Source organism: Lynx rufus, unplaced genomic scaffold (assembly GCF_022079265.1).
Source record: "Lynx rufus isolate CCGP_SWC_20201006 ecotype Redwood Valley unplaced genomic scaffold, mLynRuf1.p SCAF_10, whole genome shotgun sequence".
Taxonomy (NCBI): domain Eukaryota; kingdom Metazoa; phylum Chordata; class Mammalia; order Carnivora; family Felidae; genus Lynx; species Lynx rufus.
The window spans coordinates 72,598,928-72,617,475 of record NW_025814824.1 but is presented as its reverse complement, the minus strand read 5'-3'; the positions used below and the strand labels follow the sequence as shown (position 1 = coordinate 72,617,475).

The following is an 18,548-nucleotide window of genomic DNA, read 5'->3' as shown; positions in this document are numbered from 1 at the left end:
AGTTCAGAGCCTGGAGCCTGCTTTGGATTCTCTCTCTCTCTCTCTCTCTCTCTCTCTCTCTCTCTCTCTCCTACTCTCCCACTCTCCCTCTCTCCCTCTGTCCCTCCCTCCCTCCCTCCCTCTCCCTGCCCCAATCCCTCGCTCAGGCGTGCATACTCTCTCTCTCTCAAAAATAAATAAATATTTAAAAAATTTTAAACACTAAAACATATACTTATTTTCATATTTATATCTCAGTATGTACTGCATAGTGTGATGCCAAGTCAGTCCAGAATCACTTAACTGTTTTCCAAACCTTTGGCTTTGCACTACTAAGTGAAGAGTCATAGGGATGTATATGTGCATGTGTGTTTAAGAATTGAAGTACTTTCCGGGGCGCCTGGGTGGCTCAGTCAGTTAAGCGTCCGACCTCGGCTCAGGTCATGATCTCGCGGTTCGTGAGTTCAAGCCCCGCGTCGGGCTCTTTGCTGACCGCTCAGAGCCTGGAGCCTGTTTCGGATTCTGTGTGTGTCTCTCTCTCTGACCCTCCCCCGTTCATGCTCTGTCTCTCTCTGTCTCAAAAATAAATAAACGTTTAAAAAAAAAATTAAAAAAAGAATTGAAGTACTTTCCATCCTATTCTCACATTTTATAAATTAGGAAACTGGGGTCCTTAAAGTCACATTACTTTCCCACAGTCATTGTACTAATTGGCAATAAAGTTCAGATACATTTCCCAACACAGTTCCTGTGCCATGCATATAAATATCAAAATATACCATTTATTAGGCCTACTGTGTTCCCTATAGTAGTTTTATGCATACCATTTTCTAAATATACGCATTTGTGAAGCATGTCTAGGAAAGGCCTTAACAGTACTATCCATAGCCACCCTTCTTCCTTACAAAGGTTTCAGCAGTTGCTTAAGTGATTGGCTTCTTAGTTCTGGTGACTTTTCTTGTCCTATGTTTATCCCAGAGTGTCAGTGAGCACTGTGATCCATCAGCAGTGTTTGTTTGCTTTTGTAACGGTAACATCGAAGCTGCTACTAACTTACTAACGCTGTTTTACAGAAGATGTTCTTGCACCTGTGGCTCAACAGTGCCATCATTCAACCTTGAGTTTAGCTAGAGTCTTGTGGTTCTGCCCTGTCATTCCATTTATTTTTTCCCTGAGAGCAGTAACAAACCTTGTTTCTCTCCCAAAAGATCATGAGGTCCTTCAGAGTGAAGAGGAGTAATTCTGAGAGTCCTTAATAGTAAGCAGGACTCTCAGCCTTTCAGTTATCACACTTCCTTGTTTAATCCTCTTTTCCCTTGCTGTCGGAATGAAATCAAAGCCCTTACCAAGGCCCTTAAGGTCCCACATGCAGACCTCTCCCCTTCTCTTTAACCTCATTTCCTAACACCCTTCTGCTTATTTAGCCACTGGCTTTTCTGGCCCTTTGCCCCCAGTTTACTCATGTCTTAGTCCGTTTCTATCTCCTATTTCTTTCCAAAACACTTCACTGAGACGGTCACTTAGTTGAACCTACATCATTCAGTCTACAGCTCAAATTTGCCTCCTCAGTCTTTCTGTCATTGCATTAACTGAGCCCTCTCCCCTAGCACTCTGTGTCATTAGCCAACTAAAGTGTAGTATAACATGATTAAGAATACAGGGTCTGGAGCTGGTTTGAATCCTGGCTCTTCCACTTACTACCTCTATAACCCTGGGCAACTAACTTACCTCTCTGTATCTTTTTCTTATTTATATAATGGGGCTGGACATGGTGTCTATCTTTTATATATCTTTATATCTTTACTGTGAAGTTATCTTTATATCTTTATTGTGAAGATTACATGAGTGAATGCATTTAAGGCACCTAGAAATATTAAGGTATACATTAGAAAGATACATATTAAGTGCTCAAGAAATGTTAGCTGTAATTATTAGACACTAGTAAATTGCATTGTAAGAAACTGATCCTTGCTCTGGTCTTGTGGGTAAGATATAACTTCCTAAGTAATAGCCTAAAAATGTGATGAATATTGTGGTGGGATAATACATGGAAGTATGGAGTTGGTTGCACCTGTTGTAATTAATTAGCATATTATTTTATATTTTTTGCTGAAGAGTTGGCATTAGCTAAGCTCTTCTCTGACATCTCTTGAAGTTAGTGTTTTTTTCTTTAGTTCATGGTAAGGGGAGTGAGTGAGTGAGATGAGAGAGTGGTGCTATTTCAGGTGAGGAAAGTTAACGGAGGTTTTCAATATGATGATATTTGAGCAGAGGCTTAAAGTATGTGGTAGAATAACACAGAAAGAACAGCAAGTGTAAAGTGTCTAAGTGCAAGGGTGCTTAATGTGTTGAAATATCAGAAATAAGGCTATGTAATTGCAATTGTAAAAAGTGGGAAAACTATAAATGATAGAATCAGAGAAGGGGTTAGGATCCAGATGATGCAAAGCCTTTATAATCTTTACACTATGTAAGATGGGAAGCCATTAGAGGATTTTGAGTAGAGGAGTAAGATGATAGATTTATGTTTTAATGGAATCACTCTTGTTGCTGTGTTAAGAATAAATTGTAGGCATAAGTGGAAGATCTTAGCATAGTCCAGGTAAGAGATGGTGGTGACCCATGTGAGGATGTGGTCTCGGGAAGTGGTGATTATGGATATATTTGGAAGGATTTGCTTATGGGTTGAGTAATCGTGGATTATGAAGAAAAAGTGGAGTAATCAAGAATGCCTTCCAGATTTTGGATGTGAGCCTCTGGTAAAATAGAGCAATTTTATACTAAGATAGTAAAGACTAAAGGGAAAAGAAGATTTGGGGCAGGGGTAGAGGTAGTGTTTTGGACAAGATAATTTTGGGATACCTATTAGGCATGCAAGTGGTTGATGTTGAATAGACAATTGGGAAATAAGTTTGGAATGAGTGTAGGAATTCAGGGCTGGAGATTTGGTTATCATCAGCATATGGGTGGTAATTAAAGCCATTGGATTGGATTGCATAATCTAGAGAGTGTTTGTAAGTTAGGAAGTCATTTCTCAACAATTCCATAATGTAAATTCAACCTTGCATACTAAAAAATGTCTTTGTGTACTGAAATAGTACAAAACAATGTTCTCATGTAGTCCATTACTTCCAAATACTGTTATTTAAGGGAATTTTTTATGAATGTCCAATAGATGAATGTCTTCAAGATAAAGAACTGATCTTTTTGAATTGCAGAGTAAAGATAAATAACTTTAAAAAGCAATTATTAAAAGAGTCAGTACTAGTAATATACAATTCTGGTTCTTAAATCTTACTGTTTCATTGGGGACAAAAATTACTGTAAACAAATTATAGCCGATACACTAGGTTTTTGGGTTTTTTTTTTTTTTTTTAGTGTGTATTTATTTTTGGATGTTTGAGCACCCAGGCGCCCCAGTACACTTTTTACAAGTGAATACTAGTGAACTTTTTTAGTTTCTGATAAGTGCTCCATGTATAAACATCACCATGAAGATTAATTTTACCTGAATTTGATCTTTGGTATTCTCTTCGTCCCCCCCCTTTTAATGTTTGTTTGTTTGTTTATTTGTTTGTTTGTTTGTTTGTTTGTTTAGAGAGAGTGAGTGCACACATGTGCACACAAGCAGGGGAGGAGTAGAGAGAGAGGAAGAAAGAATCCCAAGCAGGCTCCATGCTGTCAGTGCAGAGCCTGACTTAGGGCTTGACCTCATGAACCGTGAGATCATGACCTGAGCTGAAATCAAGAGTCAGGTGCTTAATCCACTGAGCCACCCAGGCACCTCTCTCTTCATCCCATTTTAAAGTCTTAAAAGATTAAATGCACAGGAGACATCAAGAGTTGGGTCTGTGTGTTTGTGTTTATGACAGAAAAATAAATATATTAGAGAAGTAGAATCAAAGAGTCAAATTATTACTGTAATCAATAATAATAAATCCATATATATTAAACTTTCCTGAATGTTAATCTTATGAGACCAAATCTGTTTAAAATTGTTGGTAAATTATTACTGTTGGTATTACTGTTGGTAATTATGAAAAGTTATTAAAAATCACACTTGAGGGGTGCCTGGTTGGCTCAGATGGTTAAGCATCCAACTTCGGCTCAGGTCATGATCTTGTGGTTTGTTCATGGGCTCAAGCCCCGCATCAGGCTCTGTGCTGACAGTGCAGAGACTGCTTAGGATTCTCTCTCTCTCTACCCGCCCCCCCCCCCCCACCGCCCCATTCCTCTCCCACTCGTGCTTTCTCTCTCTCTCAAAATAAATTTTTTAAAAAATCACACTTGAGGCATTAGCCTAGATTCCCTGGTGTTGCTCACTTACTTTGTTCAAAAGTATCAGATTGATTTTTAAGGCTACTCTGTCAGTACATACAATCCAGGGGACCCTAGGTAACTATCCATGGTTAGCCAGTTCCACCCATTTATATTCTGTTAACACATTCAGTTAAAAATCACACAGCCATTAAAAAAAAAAAAAAAAAAAATTTAAGGGGCGCCTGGGTGGCTCAGTCGGTTGAGCATCCGACTTCGGCTCAGGTCACGATCTCACGGTCCATGAGTTCGAGCCCCGCGTCGGGCTCTGGGCTGATGGCTGAGCCTGGAGCCTGCTTCCGATTCTGTGTCTCCCTCTCTCTCTGACCCTCCCCCGTTCATGCTCTGTCTCTGTCTCAAAAATAAATTAAAGTTAAAAAAAAATCACACAGCCAAACACAGCAGTGAGTGAGGATGTGCATCATGTTAGTGTTCATGTTAAATGAGAGAATGTAAACATTAATAAAATCTGAAGGTTAAGTAGAAATTTTCTAGGTTCTAAGCATAATTTAGTGTAAAATTCCAGATTTGAGAGCAAATTGTATGTTCTTACTACTTCATTAATGAGATGTTTTACATGAAGAATGTTTATTATTTTCAAAAAACTGCATATTGCCGTAATTCCAATCAGGTCTTTCTTTTTTTTTTTTTTAACGTTTTTATTTATTTTTTGGGACAGAGAGAGACAGAGCATGAACGGGGGAGGGGCAGAGAGAGAGGGAGACACAGAATCGGAAACAGGCTCCAGGCTCTGAGCCATCAGCCCAGAGCCCGACGCGGGGCTCGAACTCCCGGACCGCGAGATCGTGACCTGGCTGAAGTCGGACGCTTAACCGACTGCGCCACCCAGGCGCCCCCCCTTTTTTTTATTTTATTTTATTTTATTTTTTATTTATTTGTTTATTTTTTTTAAAGTATAATTCTTTATCAGTTCATAATAAGCATTTACCATGTACTTGTTTATATGCCAAGAATTTTACTCAATGATGTAGAAATGATTAAGACAAGGTGTGTGTGTGTGTGTGTGTGTGTGTACATACACACACCTTCAAGGAGCTTTCAGTCTAATTAAAGGAGACATATGTAAACAAATGTATAGCACAGTATAAGTAAAACAAAAATATATATGAGACCAAGAAGGGAGTAATAAGAAAGAGAATGAACTCTGTTGATACTTGGGAGAGGCTGAGAATTTTCTGGTGGCATTACTTTCCTGAGCTGAGTTTTGGAAAAGATAAATGAAAATTTACTAGGTATTAAGCATAGAGTTCTAAGAAAAAGGGAATAGCCATGTGTATAGGCATAGATGTCTGAAATCCCTTGGTACATTTAGAGAACTAGACACAACTGCACATTGTTGGTATAAATAGTGTGATATAGAGTATCAGGAAATGTGGTTAGAGAAGTAAACCAGAGCAAAATTATGTATGATATAATCTTACTTGTAGTTTAGAATACTACCTGTGGCTGCAGTAAAAAAGTCTATTACTACTCCTTTACCCAACACTCCGATTATGCACTTATATAGATTGGGGTGTGTTTGTGATCACAGTATCACCAAGGATGGAAATAAGAAAATACAAGACCTTTTCCCAGGAATGCTTGTATCTTAAAGAAAGATACAACATAAAATCTATATTCTTTGACAGTCAGCTGAGAAGATAAGTGTGGTATTCTTTTATAAATTTTAAGAATATTATCTAGAACACGCAGGGTGTACTGAGGAAATGCCTGTGACAGGACCAGAATTTTCATTAAAGAACAAAAAGAAATTCCTAATGTTTTCAGAACAGTTAAATGAGAGATTAAGATGAGTTGTTTGTTTGTTTTTTGTTTGTTTTGAGAGAGCGAGGGCACTAGTGAGCAAGGAGCAGAGAGAGAAAGAGGGAGGGAGAATCCCACGAGGGGCAGAAAGAGAGAAGCAGGGCTTGCCCAGGGCTCTTGTTTTACCTGAGAAGCTGATCTCTTGCTCACCAGAGGGGCATGAGATCACTCTAGGTGTGGCTCAAGCTCACCCGAAGCAGGGAATGAGATCACACAAAGTGGGGCTCAAGCTCACCAGATCAGGGCTCAAGCTCACTTGATGTGGGACTCAAACTCATGGAATGTGAGATCTGACCTAAGCCAAAGTTGATGCTTAATGACTGAGCCACCCAGGCGCCCAAGATCCCAAAGTTCTAAACTCTGAAGTATGACCATAACTAAATTAACTGCGTTGTTTTTTTTTTTTAAAGGAATTTCAACAAAGAATCCTCAGACTAACTAATTTTAAGTAATAACATTTTTTGATGAGCCCTTCTAAGACAAATTGGTTCTGCAAATCTTGTTCAGTGGTGTTATCTCCTATAAGAAGTGTTTGACTCTAAGCTGATTATCTGTTAGCATTTTGCCAAAAATGAGTATTTGGACTTTAGGACAGTTTATTTTATTTGGGGGTTGTAAAGTATACATAAATTTTACCATTTTAACTGTTTTTTAAGTGTACAGATCAGTGACATTAAATACACTCTCATTGTTTTGCAATTATCACCACTCACCTTATATCTCCAAAAAGTTTTTTGTCTTCCTAAATTGAAACTCCCACACCCATTAAACAATACCTCCCCATTCCCCTTTTCTCTCAGCCCTTGGCAGCCACCATTCTACTTGCTGTCTATGAATTTGACTTCTTTACATTATATAAGTGGAACCATGGATAATTTGTTCTTTTGTGACTGGCTTACTTCACTTAAGTGTCTTTAGGGTTCATCCATGTGGTAGCATGTATCAGAATATCTTTTCTTTTAAAGGCTGAATAATATTCCTTTGTATGTATTTAACACATTTTTGTTTATCCATTCATCTGTGGATGGACATTTAGGTTGCTTCCATCTTTTGCAAATAATGCTGCTACCAACATGGATGTACAAATAAATACCTCTTTAAGTCCCTGCTTTTGGTTCTTTTGGGCTTATACTAAGAAGTCGAACTGTTGAATCATACGGTAATTTTTTTTTTTAATTTTCTTGAAGAACCACCATCCTATTTTCCATAGCAGCTACATCATTTTACATTCCTACCAACAGTGCACAAGGGTTCTGTTTTCTCCACATCCTCCCCAACCCTTGGTATTTTCTGGGTTTGTTTTTGTTTTTGATAAAAGCTGTCCTAATGAGTGCGAAATTTCATTGAGTTTTTATTTGCATTTCCCTAATGATTAGTGGTGCTGAACATCTTTTCATGTGTTTATTGGCTATTTGATTATTTTCTTAAGTCCTTTGCTGATTTTTGTTGTTGAATTATAGGAGTTCTTTATATATTTTGGATAGTAACCCCTTACCAGATATGATTTGCAAATATGATCTCCTGTTTTGTGGGTTGCTGTTTTCACTCTGTTGATAGTGTCTTTTGATGCACATAAGTCTTAAATTTTGATGTAGTAGAAGTTGCCTATTCTTTTGCTGCTATGCTTTAGGGTATTTATTATTGATCATTCTTTCTAAAGGTAATTAAAAGGGAGGAAGGACTATTTGGCTATTAAGGACATTCATATATAGTATTTGATAATAGTGATAATAGCAAATTCTTACCAGCATAGGGAATAATTATCTTTTTATTCTTAAAAGTGGACGGACAAGCTTCTGGCTGATTAAGATCCACATTTAAGATGGGATGGGATATAAGAGGAAAACAAAGTGCATTGTAGTAACCGTGGCTATTGGTGATGGAGTAGAGCAAGCATATTGTAAGAACTTGGTAGGGTAACCAGGTATCTGTCAGGAAATCTCCACACTGAGTTTATTCCTCTTCTCCAAAGACACTTCAGAGAGGCCTTCTTTGACCAGTCTTGCACCTTCCCAAGTTACATTCCAGTTCACTCTTACCCCTTTTCCTTTTATTTTTATTCATAACACTTTTTTATGATGAGACATTGTTTTTCATTTATCGTCTGTCTTTCCTTAGGGCATAGACTTTTGTTGTTAATTCACTGCTGATTTCCAAGGCCTAGAAGAGTGCTCTTTGAATATTGAATGAATTAACAGAGTGGCCTGTAGAGGAACATTTTATAGTTTGTCTGCCTATAAAAATCTTAAGTTGATGCTGATTCTCAAGGTGAAATAGTTGATCCATATGACTCTTCCACTTCCATTCATTTGCTTTGTAACACCATTATCTCTTACCAGTAATTAATTCCTACTGTAGTCTCATGTTTTTCGTATTGTGCCATTTATCACATACTATAAAATAGGTTAAATATTTGAGTACCTGTTGTGCATCAGGCACTGTTTTAGGCCATGCGTGGATGTTGAAACATTAACATCTTAGGCTTGATTTAAGTCATTTTTGTACCAACAATTTTAATAGAGGAAATTCTTTTCATTAGGGCTGCCTAGGTGGCTCAGTTGGTTAAGCGTCTGACTATTGATTTCGGCTCAGGTCAAAATTTCATGGTTCGTGAGTTTGAGCCCTGCCATCAGGTTCTGTGCTGATAGCACAGAGCCTGCTTGGGATTCTCTCCCTCCTTCCCTCCCTCTCTCTCTCTGTCTGTCTCTCTCTCTCTCTGTTCGTCCCCCACTTGTGCTCACTCTCTCTCTCTCAAAATAAATAAACTTAAAAAAATAATAGACAAAAATGGAATTTGTGAATTGAGTTATATTTATAAAAGTACATTAGCCTAATTTTTACCTTAGATTTAACCTGTGAACTTTTTCCAGATATTTTCTAAATTTGGCACAGTCTTGAAGATTATCACCTTTACAAAGAATAATCAGTTTCAAGCCTTGCTTCAGTATGCTGACCCAGTGAATGCACATTATGCCAAAATGGTAATTACGATCTTTTTTCATTTTTCATTTGTTAATTAGTCTTCAGTGATACCAAAGAACGCCATCATGTCTTCTCCCTTGCTGCAATTTACCGTGTGTTTTTAATTGTAGTAAAACATACGTAATGTAAAATTTACTGCTTTTAAATGCACTGTTCCATATGCTTTTTAAAATGATAAGCTAAAGATTTCTTTCTTCATATGAAATGGTTTCAAATCATTTATCACTTCTCAGATCTTTGGGACTCATTTCTGTTATATTTTTAAAGTCTAGAAGTGGAGCACAGTATTCCTGATAAAATCTGAATAATAAAGTAGAATTATCTTTTTTCTTGTATCTTCATTTTGATTCAGTCGCCCAAAGATTGTAATTTTGTAACTGTATTCACTGCTGAATTTTGTTGAGCTCTGATTTTGTGAATATACAACATTTTAGGAAGCTTGCTGCTGTTGGTTTATATTGTCTTTTTTTTTTTTAGTACATGAGTGCTTGACTTTTGACAAGTAGAAAATTTCATATTCAGTTTGATTATATTTTACTCATCTCCTGTTGAGATCTATTCTTAACCCTAATTCTATCTTTTATCAGTATCTGAATTATTTCTAATTTCTTTTCAAAGATTGGGACTAAGGTTTTTAGTAGTTTTCTGTACCACACACTGTCTGCCATATTAGGAATATGGACTTTATATTTGCTGTACCCTTTACCTGCACATATTACTTTGTACCTTTATGATGATGTACTCATCTATAACTGTTTATAAGCCAGTGTTTTTTGTATATTTGCATTTTTCATGTTTTGGGGTTTCTGGTATCTATTTTTATAAATTTGAGCATTTGTGAAAGTCAAGTGGCTACATATATTCCTTTGATAAGTTTTCATTATTGTGAAGGGGGTAAGAATTACTGATCTTCGGTCTCATGTCAGAACTAATTGCAAAATTTCCCTCATTTATTATTCAAAGTATTATAAAATAGATTTACAAGAGAAAAAAAGAGATAGATAATATTTCATATGTTGTGGTTTCATCTTAAACTGTGTAAAGTGTGCTAAAAAATGCGATGAAATATAAAATCAAATCATTTTTAAACATTTGTTGTGGACAAAATAATCATAATGGTAGCTAGTACGATGCTCAATAATGTGTAAGTTTTCCACGTTTTTACATTTCTCTCCTTTCATTTGATCTTACCATAGACAAGAAAGGGATTATTATGACATTGTGAAAAACTGAGAGATTTTCTTTTTCTCTCTTACGTTCACACAGTTAGTGACCTAGGTAAAAGTAAACACAAGTCTTTGGCTTTTAGTCCTTTACTCTCTGCTTTACACCTAATTGCCACTCTGTGTCAAAGTAGAGGCTACTTGATTTATCAGTGTTGTTGTCTTGCAAAACCTCAGTCCCTTTCTTACATGCTTTAGGCTCTGGATGGCCAGAATATCTATAATGCATGCTGCACTCTGCGTATTGACTTCTCCAAGCTCACCAGCCTTAATGTGAAATATAATAATGACAAAAGCAGAGACTTCACTCGTTTAGACCTTCCTACTGGTGATGGCCAGCCATCCCTTGAACCCCCTATGGCTGCTGCTTTTGGTGAGTAGTTCCATTTTGGGTCGCAAAGCAAGCTTTCTGAAGTTACAAGTTTTATACATTAATCTGTGTATATCAGTCTTTTTCTTCTTGGATTCTCTCAGGATTTCTAAAGGAAAGAAAAATCTTGGAACAAAATGTGTCCTTTAATTAAATCTTAATATTAGTAGATTCTGTTAGTTGGCAAAACAAATGAATATCTGAAATTGAGTTAAAAATTTATGTTCTAACATTAATCTTACTCATTCTTTGTAAGCCAAACAACCATTTGCTTTAAATTAATGCTCATAAGTATTAACATTGCTTTAAATGTGTTGACTTATAGCCACGGAATATTGGTATCTGTGTTCTTGAGAGAAATACTTTTCTCCTTTTGAAGTAGTGGTATTTTATTTATTTTTAAATATTTATTTATTTTTGGAAGAGAGAGATAGGGAGTGACCAGGGAGGGGCAGAGAGAGGAGGCAGAATGCCAAGCAGGCTCCATGCTGTCACTACAGAGCCCGATATGGGGCTTGAACCCATGAACCATGAGATCATTACCTGAGCTGAAACCAAGAGTTGGACACTTAACTGACTGAGCCACCCGGTGCCCCTGAAGTAGTGTTATTTTAAAAAGGGGCCTAAATTAGTGGTATGTTCTTCCTCTGTTCAAAGAAGGGGATTTATTTTATTTTGTTTTTTTTTTTATAAATCAGAACTCCCATCTGTAACTTAAGTTTGTGTGAAGTTGTATTTTTGCATTATAATTATTAAAATGACAACCTTCTGAATTATCTCTGCAAATGCTGGTTTGAAGGGCTTTTTTCTTTTATTTAAAATTAGTTACCAATAGGGGCGCCTGGTTGGCTCAGTTGGTTCAGCGTTCGACTTCGGTTCAGGTCATGATCTCGTGGTCCGTGAGTTTGAGCCCTGCGTCAGGCTCTGTGCCGACAGCTCGGAGCCTGGAGCCTGTTTCAGATTCTGTGTCTCCTCCTGTCTCTGACCCTCCCCTGTTCATGCTCTGTCTCTCACTGTCTCAAAAATAAACATTAAAAAAAAAATTTTTTTTTTTAAATAAAATTAGTTACCAATATATTTGTACTTTTAAAACAAATCTTTATGTAAAGGAAGAAGCAATGGATGGCCCAGTTGGGTATATCATTAGGTTGATATATGCTACTTTTGGATTTTGCAGCCCTTGAAGGTGTGGTTTATTATCTAGATAAAGTATTAAATTTTATTACCTTTTGTGATTAGTTTTCATTTCCCAGATGACACCATAAAATATTGCTCATTGAGACCTTAAGTGATATTTAGTCCATATTTATTTTATAGGTGAGAAAAATGAATCCTTAGCCACATGTCCAATTTTCTGGAAAGTAGTTTGTAACTTTATTTTCAAGTAAAAGCTTTCTGTTATTTATAACTGAGAAAGACAAGTGAATTGTTCAGTTCATGTTCCTAAACTGTTAAAGTTTCTGTCTTGGTCTAAGCAAATTTTTGTGTTTTATACTTGTTACCAGCCTCTACTTACATGTCCGATTTGGCAGAGCCAGAGGTCTTTGTAATCACAATTTCAGGAATACATGATAGAAATTGAGGCTGTCGTTCAAGTTTACCAAAACTTTGCTATCAAATGCAGAACTGTACTTATTCCAATAATTGAGTATATATTTTTGATGTAATTAATTATACATTATGGGAGGAGGACATTTTTCAATTATGATCAAGAATTTTGGTTTCTGAGTATAAAATAACAGAGTAGTAACAGCCTTTTTCATCGTTTTAATAAATCCTTAGTCATTGCAAAGTAATGTCCACATCTTAAGAGAGCTGATTCATCTACAGAGAACAATACTTTTTTGCATATTATGTGAAAGTTTACTCTGCCTCTTGCTAATATTTAACATGATTCACTGTTCCCTTCTCTTTTCTGTTGGCTTGTGCAATACCACTCTCCTGACTTTTTCCTCACTATCTCTTCTTTCTTTTTTGAAAGGTTCTTTACTGCTCCTAGGGTTAAGTCATAAGCACTCTGTCCCTGTTTTTAGTGATAATACACTATACCTTTAGAAAATCTTCTAAAATATGCAAATATATATTTTAACACCCATGTAGTTATCATCCAGGTTAAGAAATAATATATTTATATATCCTGAAGAAGCAGTGTTTGTAGCACTCTCATTGATTATGTATGTTCCTTCCCTTCCTGTCCCAGGATGATCAGTCTCAAATTTGATGATATTCATTCTTTTGCTTTTCTGCTTTTTCCTTGTGTATGTTTTTCTTATCACTCATTATGCAGCTCTAAGTGTTAATTTAAACATTTTTTTCTCCTTTATTTAGAATTTTATGTAAATGGCATCATGCTCTTCATTTTCTTTTGTTGACTTGTGATTCATCCATATTTATGTATATATATATATATATATATATATATATATATATATATATATATGGCTGTTGCTTATTCATTCTCAGTACCATCAAGTGTATAGATATCTATTGAATGAATATGCCACAGTTTGTTTATCCATTCTATTGTTGATAGTCATTAGGATTGTTTTAGTTTGAGGTCATTATGGACAATGCTGCAGTGAGATATTCCTGATTACCCATGAGGTTAAACATATTTTTATTTGTTTATTGGCCATTCTCCCTTATGAATTTTCTGTTTTAACTTTTTTTTTTTTTTTTTTTTTTTTTTTTTTTTTTTTTTTTTTTTAAATTTTTTTTTCAACGTTTATTTATTTTTGGGACAGAGAGAGACAGAGCATGAACGGGGGAGGGACAGAGAGAGAGGGAGACACAGAATCGGAAACAGGCTCCAGGCTCCGAGCCATCAGCCCAGAGCCTGACGCGGGGCTCGAACTCCCGGACCGCGAGATCGTGACCTGGCTGAAGTCGGACGCTTAACCGACTGCGCCACCCAGGCGCCCCTAACTTTTTTTAACCTATTTTTGTGTTTGCTGTCTTGTTTCTTTCTTTTCTTTTTATTTTTCTTTCTTTTTTTTTTGGTGGAAATTCTTTTTATATATATCCCACACAATAGTCCTTTGTTGGCTGTAGCTATATGTGTTTCAAATAGTTTCTTCCATTTTTGGCTTACTGGTTTATTCTTGTTATGGTATTTTTATTTAGTCAAATTTATTTGCCATTTCTTTTATATTTATGTTTTTTGTGTCTTGTTTAAGAAATCCTTTGTTCCTCTGACGTCATAAATATATATACCTACATTCTAAAGTTTATAGTATCTTAGTGCCACCTGGGTGACTTAATTGGTTGAGCATTCAACTCTTGGTTTCTGCCCAGGTCATGATCTCAGTTTTGTGAGGTCGAGCTCCGCGTCAGGCTCCATGCTGACAATGCAGAGCCTGCTTGGGATTCTCTGTGTCTCCCTCTCTCTTTGCCTCTTCCCCACCTTCACTGTCTCTCTCTCAAAATAAATAAACTTTATAGTATTTTAATAATTTTGTTTTGAAATAGTTGAAGTTGCAAGATTAGTACAAAGAAATTCCCTTATATCCAGAAGCATCCAAGATTCCTCAATTAACATCATGCCACATTTACTTCATCGTCTCTCTGATTATATGGAAGAGGTGGATAGTTGTTTTTTCTTTTTCCCCTCAATTATTAGAGAGTTAGTTGCAGGCATGATGCCTCTTTACTTCTTAATACTCAGTGTGTATTTTCTTTTTTAATTTTATTTATTTAATTATTTTTTTAACATTTATTTTTGAGACAGAGACAGAGCATGAACGGGGGAGGGTCAGAGAGAGAGGGAGACAGAATCTGAAGCAGGCTTCAGGCTCTGAGCTGTCAGCACAGAGCCCAACGTGGGGCTCGAATTCATGGACCGTGAGATCATGACCTGAGCCGAAGTCGGACGCTTAACCGACTGAGCCACCCAGGCGCCCCTCAGTGTGTATTTTCTAAGAATAAGGACATTCTTACCTAAACACAGGTCACTTATCAAAATTGGGAAATAAACATTTATATAATACTATGATCTAATCCATAGACCTTTTAGAAATTTGCCTGTTGCAAAAGTAATGTTCTTTATAAGAGAATTTTTTCTGGTAAAGACCCAAACCAGTATTAGGCTAATTTATTTGGAGTCTCTTTAGAGTCCTTTAATTTGGAACATTTCCTCACTCTTTGTCTTTCATGATATTTGAATTGGTGAAGATTTCAGGTTGGGTATTTCATAGATTGTCTCTCAATATGAGTGTCTGCTTTTTTTTTTGGCTAAAACAGCGTTGTGTCTTTCTCAGTTGGTTACATCAGGAGACATAGGATGCCAGTTTATCTAATTCATGACGATACTAACTTTGATCACTTACTAACGTGATTTCTGCAAAGTTTCTTCCCAGTAAATTACTGTTTTTATCTGTAATTTGTAGGGTGATACATTGAGACTGTATAAATATCCTGTTCCCTATCGCTTTTCACTCTTGAATTGTATCATCCATTGCCAAATATTGTTGTTACTGTGATGGTTACCTTATTGGAGATTTGTTAATCTCATCATTCCTTTAATGCTTATTAGCTGTAATTTTATTACAAAGGACTTTTTTCTTACCACCACTCCCTTCATTTATTTATTCATTCATTTTGAATAAATTTGACATCTAACATTGTGTGAATTTAAGGTGTGTAACATGTTACTTTGATACATTTATATGTAATAATGTCTGTCTAAATTCATTATACTGTGCATTAGGTCTCTATGCTTATTTATTACTCATTTATTTTTTCTTGTCAATGTGGTCTTACAGATTTTTTTATAATTTTTAATTTAATTTTCTTCTAATTTACATCCAAATTAGTTAGCATATAGTGCAACAATAATATCAGTAGATTCTTTAGTGCCCCTTACCTATTTAGCCCACACCCCCTCCAGTAACCCTGTTTGTTCTCCATATTTATGAGTCTCTTCTGTTTTGTCCCCCTCCCTATTTTTATATTTTTTGTTTCCCTTCCCTTATGTTCATCTGTTTTGTCTCTTAACGTCCTCATATGAGTGAAGTCATATGACATTTGTCTTTCTCTAATTTCACTTAGCCTAATACCCTCCAGTCCCATCCACATAGTTGCAAATGGCAAGATTTCATTCTTTTTGATTGCCAAGTAATACACCATTGTATATATGTATACCACACCTTCTTTATCCATTCATCCAGCGATGGACATTTGGGCTCTTTCCATACTTTGGCTGTTGTTGATAGTGCTGCTATAAACATGGGGATGCATGTGTCCCTTCGAAACAGCACACCTGTACCATTGGATAAATGTCTAGTAGTGTAATTGCTGGGTCGTAGGGTAGTTCTATTTTTAGTTTTTTGAGGAACCTCCATACTGTTTTCCAGAGTGGCTGCACCAGCTTGCATTCCCATGGTCTTATAGATTCTTCTTATTCTGTGGGTTTTATGCTGTGATTTTTCATTTTATGTTCAACCTGTCCCAGGTTTGGCCAGTGGGAGCCCTTTCACAGTGGCTTCTATGGCCCTTGACATATCCCTGTCTTCGTTTGAACATTTCCTAACTTTCTGGTTGAAGATATTTCAGCTCTTCTTTACCTCCCCTCCCTTAGTGCTGCAATCGGCTACTTCTCCATTGAGGCCCGGTTCCTTTTAGTTAGAAATGGTTTTTTGAAATCAATACTCAGGCATTAGATGTGCTCATTGTTGATAGGAACATCATTGCTTCTAGGCACTTTAAATGAACATTACTGGGATTCATATGTATGTGTAGGTCATAAATGTATTTCTTTGTGCTTCATAAATATATGTCTCTGTGTGGTTAAAAACCACAAATTTTAACTAATACCTCCAATTCCAATCCCCGCACCCTTTTCATACTGTTAGCTCCCTGCTTCAAGAATGAGATATTTAGTTTCTATTAGCTTCAATGTGTTTACTTATTTGCTCAATCTTGTAATACACAGAGCGTGGTTTCAGAGTTGTTAACACATAGCATTAACTTCAGCTGAATATTTGCTTAAGTTGTTTTGTGGGTATTATTCCTGGGTCTTTTTATTAGTCTCTCCTTTAATCATCACCACAAGTCTCAATACCTGACAGAATAAATCTTTTTACCTTATTTTTCAAGAGTGTCTTTGCACTTCTTCATCATTTTACCTATGAATTTTAGGGTCAACATGTCACATCCTCAAGGAAAAAGCTGTTAGAGTTCATTTGGATTACGGTGACTTTATAAATCACGTAGAAGATAATTGACATCTTTACAATACAGTCTTAACCGTCTTTGAACATTGTACATCTCTTCATTTTTTTGAATGTTCCTTAGTGTCTTTCCAAAGAGTTTGGTGACTTTAGGTGACTCCACAAATATGTGCATGCTTTGTTATATTTACTCCTCAGGACCATACTTTTTAAATGTTTATTTTTGAGAGAAAGAGTGCAGGTGGCGGAGGGGGAAGATAAAGAGGGAAACACAGAATCCGAAGCAGGCTCCAAGCTCTGATCTATCAGCAAAGAGCCTGACGTGGAGCTCGAACCCGTGGACCGTGAGATCATGACCTGAGCCAAAGCTGGATGCTTAACCAACTGAACCACCCAGGCGCCCCAGGATCATACTTTTTAGATTCTAATTCTAGACCTTATATTTATGATCTGTGTGACTTGGGGCAAATAAATTGTTTAACTTCTCTGCACTTTTGTTTATTCATATGTGAAATGAGCATGGGGCGCCTGGGTGACTAAGTTGGGTTTAGTGTCCAACTCTTGATTTCCTTTAAGGTCATGATCTCCTGGTTCATGAGTTCGGGCCCCACGTCAGGCTCTGTGCCGAGCGCATGGAACCTGCTTGGGATTCTCTGTCCCTCTCTTTCTGCTCCCTCCCTGCTTGCATGTGCGCTCTCTCGTGTGCTCTCTCTCTAAAATAAATATTTTTTTTAAAAGCTATCTAAAATAGTCAAAGTATTTACAATAATTGCTTAATGAAAGACTTAATGTAAAGCTGCAGAAATCAAGCCAGTTTGGTAGTGTATATAGGATATATAGATTTACATTAATAGAGCAGAATACAGAGTCTAGAAATAGTCTCATTTATATGTAATACATCTGTTGATTTTTCAACAGTGTAAAATTCCATAGAGAAAATCTTTTCAAAAAGTTTTTAGACACATAGGTATTCATACTGAAAAAATTAAAAATTTTTCCTGTATCTTGTACCATACTGACAAACTGACTTTCTTGAAATAGATCTTTAGACCTATACTGTAAGGTTTAAACCAATGCAGAAGTTATATACAAGCCTAATGGTAACCATATACCAAAACCCACTAATAAAACATTCAAAGAATAGAGAGGAAGAAATCCAAGTATATCACTAAAGAAAATCAGCAAAACATGAAAAGAAAAAGGATCAGAGAAAATCAGAAACAGCCACAAAATAAGTAATAAGATGGCAATAAACATGTATCTATCAATAATTACTTTGAATGTAAATGGACTAAATGCTCCAATCAAAACAGAGATTGACAGAATTGATTAAAAAATAAGACCCATCTAGGGTCGCCTGGGTGGCTCAGTTGGTTGGGCGTCCGACTTCACCTCAGGTCATGATCTCGTGGTTCATGGGTTCGAGCCCTGTGTTGGGCTGTGTGCTGACAGCTCAGAGCCTGGAGCCTGCTTCAGATTCTGTGTCTCCCTCTCTCTCTGCCCCTCCCCTACTCACACTCTGTCTCTCTCTCTCTCTCAAAAATAAACAAACATTTAAAAAAAATTTTTTTAAACAAGACCCATCTAAATGCTGCCTACAGGAGACTCATTTTAGACCTAAAGACACATTCAGTTTGAAAGTGAAGGGATGGAGAAACATCTGTCAGACAAACAGATCTCAAAAGA

At 36.5% G+C, this 18,548-nt stretch overlaps 1 protein-coding gene across 6 annotated transcripts in view; it reads left to right on the top strand.

The window, feature by feature from the left end:
- Positions 1-18,548, top strand: part of PTBP3 (polypyrimidine tract binding protein 3) — a 121,448-nt gene that overhangs the window by 75,800 nt on the left and 27,100 nt on the right. For all 6 annotated transcript variants that reach the window (XM_047067942.1, XM_047067950.1, XM_047067933.1 and 3 more), the window contains 2 exons: positions 8,991-9,101; positions 10,524-10,698. In XM_047067942.1, the coding sequence (XP_046923898.1) occupies positions 8,991-9,101; positions 10,524-10,698 (286 nt within the window). The remainder of the gene's footprint in view (positions 1-8,990; positions 9,102-10,523; positions 10,699-18,548) is intronic.